This window comes from Protopterus annectens, chromosome 10.part0 (genome assembly GCF_019279795.1).
Source record: "Protopterus annectens isolate FY-2018-M chromosome 10.part0, PAN1.0, whole genome shotgun sequence".
Classification (NCBI taxonomy): domain Eukaryota; kingdom Metazoa; phylum Chordata; order Ceratodontiformes; family Protopteridae; genus Protopterus; species Protopterus annectens.
The window spans coordinates 1,180,799,694-1,180,822,011 of NC_056744.1; the positions used below are offsets into that span (position 1 = coordinate 1,180,799,694).

The following is a 22,318-nucleotide window of genomic DNA, read 5'->3' on the forward strand; positions in this document are numbered from 1 at the left end:
AAGATGGCCTGGAAAATGTGCTCAGAACAAACAGCCACTACAAACAGACCCAGATACAACAAACATGTATCTGGACTATGCTACAGCTATTAGCTACCCTAGTTTTGGAGAGAACCACAATAGAATGTTTAACACAGTAGAAAAATAGCAGTGAGATACTAAAAAAGACATTTTAAACAGCAGAAAAAACAGCAAGGAGACTTTAAAGAATGTTTTAAACAGCAAACAAATCAGTTATTTTAATACTGCTTGGTGGGAAAACCAGAACAAACAGAACAGATTGCTTTGCAGCAGTGAAAGGTACCAGCAAATACTTAACAAGCAGCGAAAATAGCAAAAAGGGCTTTGAAAACAGCAATAAAATATGATTTAACAGGTACTGTAAGGCAGACAATTGCAGTACAACAGTGAAGATTAGTACATAGTATTTAAAGACAGTATTAAAATAGACAGCAGACAATAAAAAGTGTAGTAAATAGTATAATTAACCAAAAAACAGGCACCTTACAGTTTTGGGGAAGCTCAGAAGCCTCTAGTCGTTTGGTATCTTAGATCGGAGTTGTGGCTGGTAGCCCATCTCACTTCAGCTCGGTACAAACAACACTAAAATTTCTCACCTCCTCAACAGACTCTAGTTTGTCACCACTGTTTATGAAGGAGGGATTCAAATTTAGAGTACTGATTGTCTAGGAGTGAAGTGAATAGCCATGTCTACTGTCTTGGAGGTAAGTCTCACAACTGCAGTTTATCCAGTTCTGGATGCATTCCTAGTCCTTGCCTAAGGAATCCACAGCAGACAAATTGTTGCTCTCACATTTTTTCTTTGTTTTCATTCTCCATTAAACCACCAATACATTTTGTTTGAGTCTGTTCATTTTTTATTTTTGCTCAGAATGATTACAGTACAACCACCAGGGTCTCAGAATCTACATGTGATCCTTTCTGAAAATTGAAAATTGCAGATTCATTGTTTTAAGATATATCTTACTGTTAGTGGATTTGCAGAAAAATCTGAAAAATACAGAGTGCAATGTTCCATCATATTGCAGATGAGAAAGCAATTAATGTTTCCATTAGACAGGATGACTGAGATGAGATTTCTGTTTTAAAAGACATATTCCAAGCACACTGCAAGCCAAAGAACAATGTTTCACATATTGTATCTGCCAGTTGCCTTACAGGATTAAGGAACTGTTAATGAGCTATCTCCTGTGGTCCAGTGGTGTGAGGTTCAATTCTCACAGCCTCCGTTGCCTAACTTTGTGACTCTGAGCAAGTCATCTTAACCAGAGACTGCTACTAGCCTGAGAAAGGCCCATGGAGATCAGTGCTCTACCTTAGAAAACAAATACAAATGAAAAAATAAAATAAGGTCTTTATTTTTCACTAGGCTGTGGTGGTGCAGCGGTTAGCAATGTCGCCTCACAGCAAGAGGGTCTCCCGTTTGATTCTCAGCTGGACCGCCTTCTGTGTGGAGTCTGCATGTCCTCCCCACGGTCGAGTGAAGTATAAAGACATGCAGGTAGGTGCATGCGTGAATGGGTGTGCCTTCCTTGAAGGTTGGGCATCAGGCTGGCAACTCGGCACTGTAAAAAATCCACTGCCAATCATTAGCGGACTGGAGTTCCGCTGTGGCGACCCCTAACCAGGAAAAGACCATTATTATTATTTTTCACTAGAAATCAAGGAGTTCAGGAGTCAATAGATACTTAAGTGACCAAACTGAAATAGAGAGCACAAGACTTTGGTAATTTGACTGATTATTTGGTCAGAGATACACTGTATGTGAAATGATTAGCAGAGAGCCAGATTGTATAGGACAGCAGGTCTTACACTGGATAAAGTACTTGCTACATGCAGAGTGAGGGAGGGAATGATCTTTTTAACATGCATTTCAATAGCATCACTGAAGAGTTAGACGTGTGTAACTTGGATTTTTTTTATTTTGTAAATAAGGACAACACAAAGTCTAAATCTATTATTAATACTATTAATACTAGTAATACTATTAATGCTAACATTATTATTAATAATAAAAGAAAAGCAAGAATGTTGGCAACCACATTACAGACAGAAATCACAATCCGTAAATCAAGCTTGAGAATGTATATTTCAAAGCATTTAATAAGGTCTGCAAATGTTATGAAAGTCATAACCATTTGCCAGAGCTTGCAAGAAATGGAATAAAGTGTTACAAGATATACTGATTATTTCAGAGACAGAACACTGTAAAATGGAAGTGTTTGTGGGTAAAACTGAGCTGCATTCAGTCAACACCGTAAATGCTTTGCACAGTGTTAGAACAGACAGTAACTGCAGAAAAAAAAGTGTGCATTTAGTTTAAGCTGCTACTGATAACAAAAGCAAATAGTAGTCAGAAAAGCTTCTGATTAAAGGCAAGCCAGTTGTTTTTTAAGCTGGATGCTGGTGCAAAGTATAACATATTATTGAATTCCACTTTTAGGATACTGAATTTTAAATGGTGACATGGTTAAGCCAACACGCATACTTCCGTCACACTCAGGTAATTAACTGAAGCTTCTGTGGCAAACCTGGTTTGAATATAAATACAAATCTAAAAACTACAGGCTGTTACTCTAGGTATCATCTCTGCAAACTCAGCTAAGACTTCTAAGTATAGTGTGTGGAACTTCTAATGAAACCCTTGTCATACTGAAAAGAATTCATGCAGTTCAGATGCAGAATTAATTATTGTTTACTACAGGATATAATAGAGACTTAGTGAAATGTGAGAACAATCAGAGTTTCAGTGCAGATGTTGCAAATATAACTTTTACTCATTCACAGACAAACATTGCAGAGGCATGTAGTGTCTGAGGAGCATAAAAGTTAGTGCAGTACATAAACAGTTGTTTGCTGAATCCGTTGTGTAGATTAAGGATCAGTGTGCTCTCAAGCATAATTTGCCAGGCAAATGAAATAACAAGATGTCTGTGACTAGTACTTCACTGCAAGTGCAGAAACATAAATCACATAATGGTGAATAAATGTCACAGAGTTTAGAAGACATTTTGCAGAAATATGCTTATCTGCTACAGGACTTATGTTGTTAGCAGGATAAATATTGCATAAGGATTTCCCTGAGACGATACCAGTAAGTCAGACTTCAAGAAGAGTACCAGTTGCACTCAGAACTAAAATAGAAGAGACCGTGAGGCTTACTGGAGTTATGGGAGTCAGCGTCAAAAAGACAGAACTCTTAAAAATGAGTTAGTAGCATGGTGATAGTCATTAAGTAAGACAAATTAAGAAGCATTGATCCTAAAGACCTGGATAACCAAAAGTGAGCATTTTCTTCTTCAACCTACTGAACAAGCAGTCGATATTATTCCTGATGTTAACTCTACTCTATTCTTTATGCTAACCAGGGATTATGGCAATTTAAACTAGATGAGGCTATTTCACTGTATACCTTTTATACACCTATAGGCAGATACAGGTTCCTGAGACTAGTATTTGGGATTACATCCGTTATTGAAGAGTTCCAGAATTCAGCAGCAACTATAGCTGATGGTCTAGATGGAGTAGTCAGAATAATCAATGACATTATAGCTTGTCGTGACAGTAAGTAATAACAGGACATGTTTCTAGTAAGGTTGCTGGATAGATTTAGATCTACAGTTTTAAGGTTTAATAAAAACAAAACAGATAATTCATACCTTTCAACTGTCCAGATTTTCACAGACTGTAAAGATTTTTGCCTTGTATTTTATTTCTGGTCTTCAGAAAATTTATGTTTTCTAACAAACAGTTGGCAAATCATTGAGGATTGAAGTCTCAAAATAATGAAAGACATTTGAGTTTCAGACATCATACTCTTCAGAAAATTCATGCTATTTTAAAATCTGTTATTCTATCAACTTTCTAAGTTTGTAAGAGCAATATTTAAAATAATGTCCCTATTTTTGGGCCTTTGTCCCCCATTATATATGTCTTTGTCCAGATTTCTTGCTCTTAGAGGTTGAGAGGTATGATCAGAGTAATAATACAGCAGGAGACTCTCACTACTCCAATTGCGTCTCAGAAAACTGGAATGCCCTCCCTTACCATCTTAGGATACATGAAAGGCTAACAGCATTCAAACTACAGCTAAAGAACTATTCAACTAAGACCTAGCTCTGCTCCTACCTATCTTCTGGATAAAGTATCCACACACTCCAGCTGCCTCACCTCCACCACTTCTCTAATCAAACCTGAGATGCATGGAGTATAATCTAAGCTTTATCCCTCTATACTATTGAGCTGACTGTAATATGTATTCTCTGGTGCATTTCCTGGGCATGGTGCAGTATCTGTCTACATTCATTTCCAGATGTCAGATGCCACAGTCTCACTCTGAAATTCACTGGAAAAGCATGTACAATGGATGTGATCAACAGAATAAGAGACAAGCTTTGAGATATTGAAACATTTCGTTGGTTCACCAACTCAGTTTTATGATGCGACTCAACCTGCTATTTTGCAGGTATAGGTAAATCAGCATGATTTTGGTGTATTGTTTTATTTCACATATTTACTATTTGGTAACTAAGTTGGTGGACTGGTCTAAAGATCCTTTCCGTCCTTTGAACAGGGAGGTTGTTTTTGGACTACCTACTGCTCATGTCCTAAAAACGCATGATGAGAGAGGAGAGCTGATTCAAGGGATGACTCCAGTTTTCAGTCTTCCTTCTCAACTTTCACAACTTTTTCACAACTACCTCAAGACCTTTTTGCAAAATTCAAAATAAGCAGACCCCTAGCAAATGTCAGGCAAACAGGTGCGCAAAGAACAACGACAAGGAGACTCCAAAAAGAAAGGGCAAGCTTCCCAAAAAAACACCATAGTCCAACAAGTCTTAATGACTATCTAAAAATTATAACTCCCCTTCCCAGTCTGGCACGCTTTTAAGTCTTCTTGAAAATATGGCTCTCCATATCACTCTTTGGTACAAATAATCTTAGACAAATGGATTCTGAGAGCAATCTATCTGTGGTACAGATGGAAGTGGGTGTCCTTCCCTCCATTTTAGGAGATTCCTCCTCATTCACCTGATCAGACTTCTTTTTCTATACTGTCACTTAGCATTTGCTGACTTGTGGGGGTCATAGAACTTGTTCATCTTTCTCTGATATGGAAAGGTGTTTTTTGAAGAATGTTTCTGATGCCAAAGAAAGAAGCCTTCTGGAGATCAGTCCAAGATCATTCCATTCTCAATCAGTTTGTAAAAGTCCCAAAGTTCAAAAAGCTATCCTGTCATGACCTGTTACCTCTTATTCCACCTTTCAGTTTTTTTGGTATCATCATAATCCTATAACCTCAGATTTCAAACTTTTTTAAAGATTTTCTTTGTCTGGAGTAAACTGTAAGTTCTCTGGATTATCTTTTTGGTTACCCACTGCTGGAAGTGTATTCAAAAAGTGTCTAGCTCCAGTTATAGCCTATTGCAGACTGCAGAACATTTATATCTTCCCTTATTTGCTTAACATATTTTTGCAGAGTCTTGTTCAAAGTGTCAGGAATGTCTCACTTGGATAAGAGACCTCCTTCTCAGACTGGACTTCTGGAAAATACTCTGAAGTCTTGTTTGACTTTTTCTCAGAGGGTTGTATTCCAGACATGTATCCTAGATCTATATATTGATATATTCCTGAGGTTTTCTACTCAGTCCCAGACTTAAGCAAGTGAGTTTCTCAGGATACTGGGATTCATAGAATCTATGATTTTCATGATTCCTCTAACCATACTCCACTTGAGAATAATTCACTGGTACCTAAAATTGCTTTGGTCCAAACATCAACACCCCCCCCCCCCAGACATTTCAAATTCCATTCTAAGGATTTATAAAAAGGGAATTGCTTTGGTGGAGAGACAAGATTTATGTAAATCCAGGTCTATTATTTTTCCTTCTAACTCCAACACAGTCTGACTTTGCGTGGGGAGCTCTGTCTGTAGGGTTAACAGTACAAGGCTTTTGGAACAAAAAAGATAGACCAAAACTCATAAACATAAAAGAGATGTTGGCAGTCATGAATGCACTCAACTCTCTTAATCATCTGTGGACCCCATGGTTACTACAAGTGATCACATACAACACCACAGTTATGTAGTACATAGGCAAGGGGGTTCCTGATCTTACCCTTTGTATCTTAGGGTATAGCAATTTGGCACAATCTCACTTTACAGGCATCTTACATTTTATCAGAGCAAAACACTGTGGGAGGCATGCTAAGTCTGATCAGGACAGACCCTCATGAATAGAAAGTGAATCAAGTAGGGGGTCTTTTTGGATTTGATCCAGCTCTAGGGATCTCCTCTAGTAGAACTTTTCACCTTCAGTCACAATAAACAACTGGTAAAATTCTGCTCCAGGACTCCTTGCAAGCAGGCTAGGAAAACAGATGCATTCTCATTTCCTTCCCAGCCTTTCCACTGATATCCAGGGTCATGCTGAAGATTTAGAATGACTATCCAAAGATCATTGTGGTGACTCCCTTCTGGCTCAGGCAACAGTGGTTTTCCCTTCTTTTGTAAATGGCCAAGAGCAGTTACTACAAGTTTTCTCACAGATTGAACATACTCACACAAGACAAAGGTTGTTTGATGCACCCCAATTTGAAACAACTTGAAGTAACTGCCTGCATGATGGAATTTTAATACCGTTTAAGCACCTGTTTTCTTTTTTTTTCATGTTTTTTATTTATCAAGCAATAGTAGATGCATCAATTGAAGTCAAGTAGATACAGCCAATGTAATCCAGAACCATTCAGACATGACTAAGGATCTTTTGTCAATTAATCATGCCAAAAACTGAATGCTTCCACTCAATTACAAATTTTAACAACTCAACAATGTCCATAGCCAAGTATTGATGCAGCCATAGTTTCCAAGTGATGAAAACTGCGCTGGGATAACCACACAATTTCATATAACAAAAGAACACCAAGAAAAAATGATGTATTTACAGCAGAAGCTCTCATAAACCAACAGATCACAAGTCTCTAAACCAAAAAGTGCCCCATTACTTCTCACAACATTAATCCACCATTTCCACAGCCACCTATTTTCTGAGGACACAAAATTGGTAAGAAATAGGATAAAGATTTAATACATGTAAAATATTTTCTAGTTGGTGCCAAAATAAAAAAAGTAAGATCCTTTTAAAACTAGTATGCCTCTGGTTTAAAAATACTTACATGAGTTATTAATTTCTGACCTTTGTCACTCTGATAAGGTTCATTTATCAGCTATTTCAGCATGTTTGCCCATAGAGCCATCTGCCTCTTTCAATGCATTCCTATGTCAATATTTTTTTAAAAGGGTTCTAAATACCTGTCCACCAAGAAAACAGGTGTTGTTTTTCCTTGAAACCCTCATTTTCTTTTGGAAAAAAATAACACCTGCTCTATTTGAACTGGCTCATCAAGTTGATATAAAGTTCTTAGCAAGGAAAATAATTCTGCTGATTGCTCTGACTTGTTCATAGGCATCTTGCTGTGCCTCTGTCAAGCAGTGACACTGGGGAGGTCCTTGGGATCTCCCGCGATCCATCATCCATTGGTCAAGATTTTTGAACAAGGCCAGCGAGGGTGCCTTGCCTCACATGTATTTTTGTTCCACAGCATAGGGGAGTCTTTGGGTGATGAATCTATCCCTCCAGCATGTCCTATTAATAGAGAGATTAAACAACTGTCCTAGCTGCTGGTTTAATATTTCTCATTGAGTTGGAGCACACACACAGGGGACACACCATCAGGTCCCATGATGCTGTTTTGTTTTTCTGAACCTGTCCAACCTGTCAGCCAGTATGTTGCTGTGTCTGTGTAATCTAATCATTCATCATTTTTTTTGTTGCTATCTGGGAGTTTTCTTTCTTTCCCTCACATAGCAAATAGCTAAAGGCCTTATGATTGTCTTTGTCTTTCTTAATTTATTTTTCTCTCGAAATTTTTTGATGATTTTGTGAGAGCTCTTAGTTTTTTACCTTTAAATTTTTTCTTGTATGTTGTAGCTTCCTTTTGTAGTAGTTGTAGAGTTTGTTTTGGGGTCCACCAGACCAGACTGACGCCCCTTTTGGTACAAAGAGTCTTTTTTTTTGCTTTGGATTGCCTTATCCATGCAGTCCTGCAGGTGCGAGTTCCTTTTTTACTGGGGGGCCCTTAAAATTAAAGGAGACTTTAGAAGTTTAGAAGTAGCTTTTTTTTTCGAGTTCTTCACTGCTGTTTTCTTTGGTCAGGGTTGGGGTGGGATGAGGTCTCTCCAGCTAGTGGTCTGACACCTCAGTGGTGAGGGTACATCGTTGTGAAATTGTGATCCATTGTTCGACATTGTATGTTATCTCCATGTTATCTCTGTTGTATATGTGACTAGTTGTTCCATGGCAGTTTATTTATGTTTTGACTTAGGGGGGTTAGGGTGTTTGGGCTTGAGTAGTGTAGTGTTCCCATATTATAGTAGAGTAATTAACAGTTGTGAAGTGTTTGGTGTTTGGTGACACATTTATTCCTCTTGTTTCAGGAAGGCCATGAGAGGTTCCTGAGTTTGTGAGGGTGGCCTGTAACATGCTGCACCTGGCATCGTGGTCTTCAGCACAATTGTTAGGTACCCAGTCTTGAGTGGGTGTGGGCCTACTCTTCTTGCCCTGCCCTTCCTTTTTTCTTGGATGTATGTTTTGGGGCGGGATTGTGAAGCAAGTAAACCACAATGCCAGGAGATTGCTGAACAACGCTGAACCACAGCAGATATCGATTCCATCCACATGATGTTCTCGAGGCTGAGAAGATTTGGATTTTTTAAGCATTTTTGAGATGCAGATTACCTTTATTTTTTTTTTTTTTGTTTTAGGGTGGTAGGTTTAGGTTTGAGCCTCCTTGCCTAAAAAAAACTTATGGGGGTTGCAGAGCCTTTGCCAATATCGTCCAGCCTTTGAATGACACCAGTGTTTAAGCAAATTTGTGAAAGCTGATCATCTTATCTCCTGGTTGTGGCATTCATCTTGAAGGTAGGATACTGGTGGGGTCAGGTCAAGGTCCGCCCTGCCTGGGCCTCAGAGAGGCTCCTCAATGTCTCTCTTTTGTAGTCCAAGGAGGTACGTCTCAGGTTGTTTACACCAGCGTGGACAATGACTCTGAGCATGACACGACTAGTGTAGTGTGTCTGGCATTGCTTGGGGCTTAAGGGCTGAGGACTGTTTGACACGACTGTGAGAGGTCTATGTGTTGCAGGTGTGTTGTTCTGAGGGTGTGGTTTTTTGGGTGTCTGCTTTGGTGGCTCTGCTGTTTTGGTAGATTTTTGCCTCCGACATGCCTTTAAAAAAAAGAAGTGGGGGGTGACCTGGGAATTGGGTTTTTTGGCTTTGGTACTATCTATGTCTAGAGTGCCGTATCAAGGGTAAGCAAAGGTAGAGCAAGTACTTGCTTAACAGATAGAGAATAGTCTACTTGGAGTCAAGTAGAGATGATCTTTTTTAATAGGATCACGCTGATTTAGATCAGTAGTATAGTTCGAGGAAGGTAGTTTAAAGAAAGTGCCTGAGATGGTGGGTCAACTTTGCCATTTTCCACAAAGATGAGGTTTCTTTAAGAATGAATCCTTCATTTATACCTAAAAGGGTATCTGAATTTACTTTGAGCCAAGTTATCCATCTCCCTATCTTCTTTCCAGATCTAAAAACAAGTGAGAAATGATTATTTGTTCTTTGCATCTATAGACAACTTAGATAACATTTTGACAGAACTAAAACCTTCAAAACTTCTGATCAATCATTCATTTCTTATAAAGGTAAGAAAGAAAAGGTGACCTATGTCAAAGTAGACTGGCTGTCCTACACTGTATATTTTTGTTATTCTCACCATCACAAGGCAATTCCTGGCAGGGTCAAGGTACATTTTATGAGCGTTTTGGCTTCTTCAGTGTTTTTTTGGAAAGAGTGGACTGCACAAGTATTCTAGAGGAAGGAACTCAGTCCTGCATATGCACTTTTACAAAGCACTACAAACTAGACACATTTTCCAGGTCTAGAACAGTCTTTGCCAGGACGATTCTCCAGGGGCTGCTGCATCCTCCTCCTCCTCCTTGTCTTTATAAGCTATGGTAGTGTACCCCATATAACTAAGGCTACTGGAGCAGTGATCAGTATGAAGAAAATAGCACAGCTGTGTAAGTAAACTTATAACTGTAGATGTCTGAGTAAATTACTGCTGCAGTTGCGTTTCCCTCCCTCCACCTCCCTTATTTTAGTGTGATTTTACATGCCAGGATGTGGACTTTCATTTTTATTTAGCAAGCACTCCCCTATTTTATGTGGCATTAGCCTTTCTGCTGGCGTGAAAGCTATGAAGGGCTTGTCACCAAGACCATTGATTTTCTACTGCTCTGCTCAAACTGTCAAGGGTCAGGTCACATGGAAGGTGCCCTTGCTTTTGAATCTGACCGGCTGTTATATCCTATGTAAGATATAATCCATATAGCTAAGGCTACTGCAGCAATGATCATTTGAAAATATACTGCTATGGTAAGTTTACTTATTTAACCGTACTTTATCCATTCTCATATATAGAACATACTGTTGCAATCTACAGGCTTGACTATAGCTTTGCTACGGATGGGTCACCGTCAAAAACAAAAGTTGCTTATTTCTTTTTTCTTGTTGTTGCCATTCAATAAAGACTTTTCAGTAGAGTTATTGCATGGGACACAAAGCACATTACAGTTCTATTTGCCAAAACTGTCAATAATCTTTTTATCTTGAGAATAAAGGAATAAAGTCAGATTGAGCCAAACATTTCTGCATAGAAAAATGCAAATGTAAGATTAGATAATAGGACCTTCATGTTTGCTAAGATCTTGCCCAGTTTAAATTCCAGATTTTGTGATTTACAGATTAACCACAGAAACAGGAGTTGAACTTTTTGTCTATATTACCAGTCTAGAGTTGCCACCTTTCTCGATGGTGAAAACAGGATTAAGTATGTACTCTGTGTATGACCACTAGCCTCATCTTTCTCCACCCCTCCCTGCCCGCTCTACCCACCTACATTACATTTAATGATGTTAAAGGAATCGTCAGTAGGAAGTAGAACATCTTTTTACCTTTTTTAGCAACTTTCAGACTGGATGTCATCATGTTCAAGCAATACTTTTCTTAAAAAATCAACGTCAGTCTAAGGTGGTGTTTTTACAACCTCTGGCATTCTGTTTGTACTGTCATAAAGAATATCAGAGTTTGTATAATATTTTCTACACTATTAGACAATCATTACCATTTCTGGATAGTTCATTAAAAAGGGTAGGTAGCACCCCCTGCCAAAGTCTAGTCTTCCAAGTGATCAAGTGTGTGTTTGCAGGTGGAGGCATTGTTTCTAAAAGCCATATTCACACTTACTTACAATACAATAAAATAGTATAGTCTACCACTATGCTATGTAGAAGGCCATATCGACAGAAACATGTTAACTGATAAGTTGGCAGCAATTCAGCAGTGCTATTTGGAATTATGTACATTTATTATATCTGAATGGTTTCCTGGGATCCCACTCTGCAGGTTAACAGTTATCTCTTCAACTTATTACCACTTGGTCAAATTCACACTTCAAAGTACTCTGTCTTCTTTTTAACGATCCTAAGATAGTTAAATACAGGAAATTGTCTAACATTACAAACACTCTTTTTGTTCCTGTTCTTAGTTCTTTTTGATTGCAGTGCAGAAAAGCAGGAAGAAGCTGGTTGCTAAGTTCAACAGCGCTGAGGATGTCTGCCAGTTGTTTTGCCCCTGTTGTTGTACAACACACACCTGTAGTTGTTATGGAGCCACAGTACGACTCTGAGCTTCACTTGAGCAGACTGGTACAAAGAATGGAGCACTGATGGAGATGTACTCACCTTGGAGGAGTGCCTGGCATTAGACCTGCACTTTGTCATGTTACAGTCAGAGATTTTCCATAAGAAGGCATCTTGTCTGTCCATTGAGACCTCAGCTGCATAGAATCAGCCAGGCATACTTTTCTGAGTAGTTAACACGTTGGGCAGCTTCATCTGTCCGATCATTCAGAAGGCCTTTACCTCATATGACTGTGAACTAGCTGCTCAAAATTTCACTAACAAGTTGGACACCATCAGGCAATAGGTTCTCTTAGGAGTGCACAGTGGGCTGACATTTGCTCATCATAATGGAAGTTTGCCAGACTGGAATTATGGTATTTATGTTTAACTTCACAGAGCTCATGTAAGTGTTTCCAAGTACATATCCCAATACTTGGGGATTTGACTGTAGCCCAACTAGGTTGCTTATGTCTGCCTGGTGGTCCTGGGGCCTTTTACCTCTAGAAATGTCCAATTCTTTTAGAGGATGTATATTTCCCATCTGTTATAAAGGAAGGAAGCCTTGATTATATCCTTCTTCAAAAATTCCACTTTAGGTTTGGAAATATTGGAGAGTTACCACCCTGTCTTTAATTTTCCCTTCGCTGAGAAGTGTTTGGAGAAAGTGGTGTGTAACAGTTGTTCTCTTTCATAATTATTACAGTCCCATTTCTGAGCTTGACACAACACCGAGGAGTCCTTGCTGTAATAGACAACAGTTTGTTAGATGGTAAAGGATCAAAGATGTACCTCTATACTGATCTTCCTTGGTCTGGCTGCTGTCCTTGACATGGCTCATTATATGATACCTCTGGGCTGCCTGAAGATTGTATGTTAGATCTTTGGTAGAATCCTTGATTGGTTTCCTCCTCTCTCTCAAGGTTTACCGAAAGGGTGATCCTGGGGATTAATTCTTATCTGTAGGGGTCTGAGTTTGGATTTCTGTGTCTGGTGTGATGATTCCAAAGTGATCCTCAGTGAACAGCTGTCATTTCCGTACCAGGTAATGGCCTTCATCCAGTCTTAATGTCACCAGTTGAGGAATATCATCCATTATTAAACACCTTATTCAAGCAAATGATTTACCAGTAGTTGTTTAGACCTTAATTACATCTTGTCTGAATTACGGTAATTCTTTTATATCTGGAGCTTTCAACCACTGAGCTGAACCAACTGCCTAGAGTGTAGTATTCAGCTGCAAGGCTCCATATGTGGAGCCTCAGGATATAACCATATAACCTGATTCTTTGTACTCTGCACTGGCTCCCTGTTGAATATCGAATTATCTTCCAAGTTCTTGTGATGGCATTCAAAGCTTTATATTACCAGGTCCTCACCTATACAGAAGAATTGTCGTACCCTACTGACCCTCATAGATACTCTGTTTAGCTGCCCGGGAGCTGTTGATGATCCCAGAGATTTACACTTGGGTCATATAGACTCAAGTATCTTTTCATTCTGTGCTCTAGAACTGTTAGATTTGTTACTAAGACAGTTCTATGGGTGTTGTTTCCTGTACTGTTTTGGATGATACCTTAAAACACACCTCTTTCTCAGTATTCTGGGATCCTTTCTAATTTATTTTAAATGCTTAATTTTAATCTTAACTTTTGAAGCTTCCGCCTTATCTTTTAACTATTGTATTTATAATCATTTTATTTTAGACCAATATGATCCCACAATCTTGAATCTTTTATTGGCAGTTTGTTGCTTAAGTTTACATTTGCAACATATATTGTAGTGTACCTAGTAGCTGCACATAAATAAAGACTGACATTCTTTTCAAGTTTTTTTTTTAAACAATATAACAAATACGTGAACTGTGGTAGCAACTTAAACTTGATGCATCCAACTACCCAGGGCTTAATGAACATACTTCACTCATTCCAGCCTTAAAAATGCAGGCTCTAAAGTTATAATATTATGATCTGTGTGTGTTTAATTGATTACTACAGTCTTGTTTTTTTAATTATTTATTTTATAAACTTGAACTTCTGCTGATATATTTATTGATATGTATTTAAATGTCTTATCAATATTATTAGTGATTATTGATATGATTAAGATGCCGTACACAGAACATCTTTTGAATGTCTATTTAAAAGAATAACAAAGCCTGTTTCTTTAAAATTTAAAACATTTTCTAGTGTGTCATATGATTAATTATATTTATTTAAATGGTTTAATTAAGACCCTTTAAGGTTCTGATGAAGTCCTAAGATACAGGATGAATGCGCAAAACCATGGTATTTTCAATTATTTTATTAAAGTGTTTTCTGTTTTACACTTTATGTCCATATGAGTGGTCTGTCATCACTTTTGGATTCAAGGTTTGCACACTAAGTGAGCTCGCTTACTCCTCAACCACTAACCAAGCTCAGGTCATTTGGGCCACAGTAAGGGCTTCACTCTTGGTGAAGCCAAAGCTGGATTTATAAATAAAGACTGATTATCCATTCTTTGTGTAATGAAGAAGACATCATTATACTTACTGTTCACTCTTTTCAAGCTGTTCTGTCTATTTAATTAGAATGTCAGTACTCATTTACTTTTAAATTTAAAATCTCTGGATAGTGCCTGTAACTTCTCCCAGTGATACTCTCTAGTTTTATGTTCTTTGAAATCTTTTAAACATGCTGTTATGGGGTCTTTAGTCTTCACCCACAATGGTACATAAATTAATTTGCTTTTAGTGATGATTAAGAATTAATTAGCTGCAAGAACTCATCCCTCCATTCAGTCCCTTTGTCATCAAGTGATGTCAGGTGTCTGGAAATCCCAGCACTCACTGGATGCACTGGTTCATAGGTTCATAGGTATGAACCAGGGTAATTATCGCTGTTGCCTTTTTAAGCCTAAACAGGCTTCTCAAATCTCTCACAAGGTCTGGTACCCTTAGTAGTATAAGCAAGTATTGCACAGAAATTATTCTGACTGGGGTGTCAGTCCATTGCAGGACATACACACACACACACACACACACACACACACACACACACACACACACACACACACACACACACACACACACAAACACATGCACTGTCATTCACACATGCAGAACTACAGACAACATAGAGGACTGCCAACTCACCTACAGCACACCTTTGAAAGGTGAGAAGAAATAGAGTAACTGGAGAAAACCCACATGGTTACAGGAAGGATGTATAAATTCATTTCATTAATAAAGGTATCTGATGAAGCATGAATCTCTTTTAGCAGCACTCCTATGATGATAAACTTAAATATTGGCTTTCTTCTTGAGAATCTCCAAAACTATGACACAGCATAAGTAACAAGAACCTTACTGGTTTTGGACCTTGTAGAAATTCTAGCAGCCTATATTAAGTAAATGTGCATTGTTTTGTACTTACCAAACCTGTTTTTGTAGTAAATGTCATCAGAAAGCTTTGCTGTCAGTACATACAGGTTGTCATTTCCCTGTTTCATTTGTCTTAAAGACGTGCATGAGTTCTTTTAGACTGTTTACCATATAATACACTCCTTGTGTTGGAAGCATTGTTCTTAGCAAGTAAGCTTCACTATGCTCAATTTTAAATGAGATATGAGTGATCAGTCCCAGTATGCAAATTGTTATCCATTAAATAACTATAGTTACTGGATGACTGCATTGCCTTATTTGTTCTTTGTGTCACAATAATGATGTGACATGTCCTGATTTCAGGTGTGTGTTAAGGCATGATCAAAAGCCAAACACCTAAAACCATTCAAATATGAGCATAATTAAAGTTTTTTCTTTTGTTTCCTTTGTAGATAACTGGCCATATTCTACATCAGGCTGACAATGTTCCTACTCAGCGCCCCATCTATCGAGCTCCAGCCAATCAGTATGTTTCTTTTTCTCATTACGCTGAGTATGTAGATCCTCCCCCAGTCCAAGAGCATCCTGATGTTGGCAAAAATAATCAAAGGTGAGAAAGCGAGAACAAGTATTTCAGATATCAAACATGTTTTTGGTTGAGCACATACCCTGGTATGTCATTATAAAAACATATTGTTCTTTACATTGCTGTGAATGATAGCATTGCAAATGATGGCTGTATCTGATTGCTACTCATGAACAGATATTCGCTTGACATTGAAAATGGAGTAAGCCAAAGCTTGTAAGCTACACCTTGAATTTGTGTATTTTCAATGCACTTTCTTATGAAAGCGCAATTATTTTCAGTTCACGTTAATAGAAATGCTGAATTTGTAGGGCAATGCCATCTAATCATACATATGCATTTATGCATTTTTATTTATTTATTTAGGGCAGCACAGTAGCATATCAGATAGTGTTGTCACCTCACAGCAAGAGGTTCCCTAGTTCGATTCTCGGCTGGGGTGCCTTCTGTGTGGAGTCTGCATGTCTTCCCTGTGTTTGTGTGGATTTCTTCCAGGTGCTCTGGTTTCCTCCAACATTCCAAAGACATTTAGTAGGTGGATTAATTGAGTGCACTAATGCACTCACTCAACAATTCCTTGACTTCATCATTTCTAATGCACTGGACCAGCTTGTCTCATCCCCGCAAGCGGAGATAACATTCTGGACTTGGTTCTCACCAACATGGATGACCACTGCACCACTCACATTCTTCTGGGTCTATATTACAGCATCGAAATGCCATAACAGCGAATACCAAAAGGCCGACAGATATTCAGTGAAATCCATTTCCGCAATTTGCTGAATTCTTACAGGGCAAAGATGTAGTTGGCCAACTACACAGTTTTGCCCTTTTCTCCACTGTAGAGCGATCTCGGAGTTGGTATATTTAGTTGGGGGGTGTGGGGGGCACAGGCCCTCCACATGGGAGGGTTTTGTTTAGGTAAAATTAGTTTTGCAGCATTGCGGGGCAAGTATTTGTTTGCCCGGCAAGTTTTCAGCAAATTGCGGAAATGGATTTTTGCTGAATACTTGTCGGTCTTTTGGTATTCGCTGTTATGGCGTTTTGACGTCATAATATAGACCTTGTTCTTCCCTGGTGAGATGAGATCATCGGACTGTCTCATTCAAAGTTTCTATCCCCCCTAACCCCCCCAACTGTAATCAAGCTAAAAAACTTCTCAAAAGCTGACTACAACTTCCTAAGGGAGGGTAGCTGTAGCTTCACACCACTGCCCCCCCCTCAGAGGATGCAGACAACTATGCTAAACTGTATGCCAATGCAATATGCAAGCACCTGTATAACTGCATGGACTCAGCCATACACAATAGAACTAAAACCTGCGCCTCAAGGAAACATAAACCTGTTTGGCGGACATCATCTGTCAACAGGCTTTACAACAAAAGAAAGAAACTGTTGTCCAAGGGTAAAAAGAAACATATTTCAAACTGGAAAAACTCCCTCCTTAGCCTCAACAAGCAAATTAGATCACCAGTGAAAGCCTCCAAAACCAATTATGAATTGAAACTAGCCTCCAAAGCAAAGAGAAACCGTAAAGCCTTCTTCAATTATGCAGGGAACCTCCATGGCAAAGCCCAGGTTTGTTCCGAATTAGTACTTAACAGTATCACTTACACCGATCCTACTGACTTAGCCAACCTGCTAGCAGATAGGTTCAGTGCCAACATCACTCCCCTGACTCTCCCAAAGGCACTTTCGACATCCCCAATACTTGTCCCATACCTCACATCTCCATAGATCACGTGCTAAATGCCCAATCCAAGGCAAAGAACACAACTTCCATGGGACCTGATAGTATCCCAGGCTGTATTCCGCACCATCTCCAGCAAGAACTGGCTTTGCCATTGAGCACCCTATTCAACCATAGCCTAAGTACAGGCTTCATTCCAGCATAGTGGAGAACTGCCATTGTGATTCCCTTCCACAAATGTGGTGCCACTACTGACCCTGGAAACTATTGCCCATTAGCTTGACAAGTCTGATCTCTAAAGCCATGGAGCGTATTGTTGTGTATCTCATAAACAAGGACATAGGGTATCTCATAAACAAGGACATAGGCAATCTCCAAGCACTTGACTTCACCCAGTTCAGATTCATCAAGGGCAGATCTTGCCTTTTGAACCTGGTTGACTTCTTTGAGACTGTCATGAAGGCCCTGGATGGGAGAAAGTCAGTGCATACAGCTTACCTTGACTTGACCAAGGCCTTTGACACAATCCTCCCACTTGGGCATCACTGAAAAGCTAACACAACTTGGCGTAAATCCCTATCTCATCAGGTGAATGGCCAACTGGCTCACCGACAGCTCCCTCAAAGTCAAAATAAGTGCCTCCACCTCAGATAGCAGACCTGTTACTAGTGGAGGTCCCCAGGGATCTATCCTGGGACCCCTACTGTTTGGCAACTACTTCTCAGAGGTCCAGGTAAAGACAAAAGGCCTGTGGCTGACCAAGTTTGTGGATGACTGTAAGTTGGGTGCTGTCATTGCCTCCCCAAAGTATGTTAACATACTGCAAGAAGGTCTCACAGCAACTAATGACCGGTACCAAAGTCATGCCGTCAAGCTAAATGCAAAAACATGTATCATGATACCATTCGGCAAAAGCATGACCCCTACTGATTACTACATCAACAGCAACCCCCTAAACACACAACCTGTGGTGAGAGACCTGGGCACTCAGGTTGATAACAATATCACATTCGACCATCATGTAGCAGCAGTGGTCAGAAAAGCCTTGATCTCATAAGTAAAGGGATTGCATCCAGAAAAAAAGAGATCATTAACTCTCTATACTCCTCCCTCATTAGACCAATAATTGAATATTACTCTCCGTTTGGTATGTACCTCTCCAAACATCTGCACCAACTAGAAAGGCCACTGAAATAGCTCACAGAGAGAATCCATGGCCTCCAACACCTGTCCTATGCAGACAGGCTCAAATCACTATTATTCTATATAGTATCGTACAGATTGCTCAGGGGTGATTTGTGTCTTGCCTACAAGGCAATCTCGGACCCTGCCGTACTATAGATGCTCCATATCCGTAAGCCTAACTCCTCATACTCATTTGAATGGCCTGAATCTAATATGCAACATCAACAAAACCTGCTGGACAGACAGGTTTGTCTCCCAGAGGCTGCCCTGTCTCTGGAATAGACTTCTCATACATGTCAAACAGAGCACCTTGCTGACCCTCTTCAAGTGCAACCTTGATGAGTGGATGGGAAACCACAAATTTGTCCCCGGGGTTCTACCTGTGTCCACACTTGACAGGGGTGACAGGTGCTGACTGAGGTTTCTTTTTGGGGATAAACTCTTGGCTAGGCTTTTAATGGCCCCAGGGCTATTAGCCTAGTAACCTCCTATGATCCTATGATTAGATACTCTAAATTGGCCATAGGTGTGTGTGTGTGTGTGTGTGTGTGTGTGTGTGTGTGTGTGTGTGTGTGTGTGTGTGTGTGTGTGTGTGTGTGTCATGTGGAACAACTACTGCAGCAAGGCTAGCCACCTAGTGGTGTAAACCTTGGCTCTGTATGATTTTCACTGTTGAAGTGACATCCCGACCCCATGTGCCAAAATAGGAAAAAAAGGTTGTAAATGGATGGATTTATTTATTTATTCTTTGTATACCAGGGTAGTCCTACTAGGCAAGTGGCCTCTTTTTTAGGGAGAACCAAGGTGGTATTTGTGATATAAGGGAAAATTTGATCAGAGCTCAGGAAACTTCCCCTTTTCTTTTCAGTTTGTGCTGTGGGATCTTTTACATCTACCTCAGCTACCACCAATTCAGCCTGATGGGACCTTGGTTTAAGATCTCATCCAAAGCATAACACCCTCAGGAGTGCAGCAACACCCAATGCTGCACTGTGGTGTTAGAATTCTGATCACCTGGAGTGGGAATAAAATCCTCAGCCTTCTAGTCTATCAGCCCAAAGGCAAGGGTATGACTTGCTGCACCACTGACACTGCTTCTGGAGGATATGAATTTAGTAAATATTAGATATAGATGATTCTATGAATACAACAGCTGTTTAGTTGTACAGAGATTCATGATTTAGTAGAGTTAGAGGACATGGCTGCATCCCTTTCACCAGGAGTACTACATACGCAAACAATAATGCTCAAAAGGATGGGCATTATCAGAAGAAATAATGGCCCTCCCAGGGGTGTTGTAAAGCCCAACACCTCAGGCAGAGGGCTTTACCATACCCCTGAAAATGCTGCTATTTCCTTCATGAAGCCTTCCATGGAGGACAGTGTCACTCATCTAGTCAGGATAAAATAGACAAGTCTTTGTGGGTTCTGTTCAAGCAGCTTTATTACATACAAACACATCAAGATTGAGGATTAATAACTTTAACTTACATAAACTTATAAACAAACTGGCTATCACACTCATACATACTGTCTGGCAGCATTCACAAAATGGCACCGAAGTTAGCACGTGCTGGCTATTTATATGCATTTGCCGACCTTGAAATGATTCTTAAAGGTACAACATGCACACACAATTTTACATCCTCCCTCTTTGAGAAATAAGTCATGCAATGTTGACAACGTTAATTGACATGCAATCAATACAAATAATTCTTTGTCATGTAATTATACAGAGCTAAATACACAAACAATTCTGTTCAGGTTGCTGTGTATTTCACACTAGGTCTGGAAATATGACCAGATAGTGTAACATAGAAATTTGAGTCAGGTCTAGCAACTGGGACTGTCTCTGCTGAATGTTCAACTTTAGGGACATCAGAAACATCAAGAATGGAAGTATAAGTTAAGACAAGTTCTGCAATGGGAACACTGTCTGGATTGCTCTGAGATCTAGAGTCTGTATCACAGGAACAATGCTGTGATATTGATTCTGGTACAGGAAGAAGATGTCTGTGATTTCTCCTGTACAAAGTAGGATCTTGGCTCAGCATATATACCTGTCACTTGACCAATCTGGACAAAACCTTTCACCGTTTGTATCCTCACTTTCTCTCCTGGACAAAGAAATCTGCTCAATTTATCATAACTGGACTTCTGGAATAATTGGACTCTAATTGTCCTGTTGTTCTTAGCTTTAAGCCTCAACAAACTGGAACTAATAGGCAGTGTTGTTCTGGTTTGCCTAGACAGAAGTCTCTGAGTAGGCGAGCCAAGTATATCGTCACAGGATATGATTCTGAGATTAAGTAAATGGAAAAAGACATCAGTTTTATCACACTTTGACCTCTCAAGTAATTGCTTTGCACTCTGTACTGCATGTTCAGCTAGTCCATTTGACTGTGGATATTCTGGATGGGTCTATATTAGAACATCGAAGTTTCAAAACTTCGAATGTTCTAATATCGACCCCTATTCAGTGAATGCTTACATTGAACAAGCAGAACAGCAAATTTTTTCCATTCCAAAATACATTCACACAACACAAGCACACCAAACAAACAGCAATCCACACACATACACCTAAAATCTTACATCTAACCCTACACTAAACTGTACATACACCACTAACTATCCACTTAACCCTAACCCTAAGGTCTGTCACTATTGCACACTCACTTCACCAGCGCCCTAACCCTAACTCTCCTACCCTGCCTTAACCCTCATGTCCACACAATCGCACACTTACCTGACCCGCGCCCATAACCCTAACTCACCTAACCCTCATGTCCACACAATCGCACACATACCTAACCCGCGCCCTAACCCTAACTCACCTAGTGTGCGCCCAATCACACACTTACCTGAACCCGACCCGTAACTTTCCACCACAGCGCTGAAAATAGCGAAGCAACAGAAATGAGCAACCAAATTCTTTTCCTAGGAAAAAATTTGGTTTTCTGTAGCTTTGCTATTTTCAGCGTTCACTGAATAGGGGTCGATATTAGAACATTCAAAGTTTTGAAACTTCGATGTTCTAATATAGACCCTTCTGGACTACTAGTAACATGTACAAAATCACATTCTTTTGCAAATTTCTGAAACAACTGACTGGCAAATTGGGTACTATTGTCAGAAATAACTTTGTGTGGACTACCATGAACTGAGAAAGGACATTTCAATTTGGTGGTAACAGCAGTGGATGTCAGGTTAAGTAGTTAATCAGTCTCAAACCAGTTCAAATAAGAGTCTACCAACACTAAGTAATGCTGATTGTTCCACTTGAATATATCAGTGGCTACTGTTGACCAAGGTAGTTCAGGAACTTGACTAAGTTGAAATGGTTCTTTTTGCAAATATGGTTTAGTACTATTGTACTATTGTACTATTCTTTCACCCTTCATTTGGTTGATTCGGAACCTGGGTGACCATGATGCAAAATCGGGATATATTCATGTTGTAAGGAAGCAGGAACAACAATTTTGGACCTTTGAACATAATGCCATCTTCCATCAGCATTTCATCTCTGTAAGGAAAATAAGTTTATACTTGAGGTGGTACAGTAGATTGCTTTGACAGTCATCCAACATTAATGTAGTGGTTGAGCTTTTGCAAAATTGGATCAGTCATTGTATGATCTCTCAGCTCATCAAGTCTCGTGGTGGAAAAATTACA

The 22,318-nt window shown here is 39.5% G+C and overlaps 1 protein-coding gene across 1 annotated transcript in view; it reads left to right on the top strand.

Annotated features, from left to right (window-relative positions):
• CCDC17 (coiled-coil domain containing 17) overlaps positions 1 to 22,318 on the top strand; it is a 785,488-nt gene that overhangs the window by 627,310 nt on the left and 135,860 nt on the right. Inside the window, exon 15 of the mRNA XM_044086848.1 lies at positions 15,635 to 15,792. Within this exon, the coding sequence (XP_043942783.1) occupies positions 15,635 to 15,792 (158 nt within the window). The remainder of the gene's footprint in view (positions 1 to 15,634; positions 15,793 to 22,318) is intronic.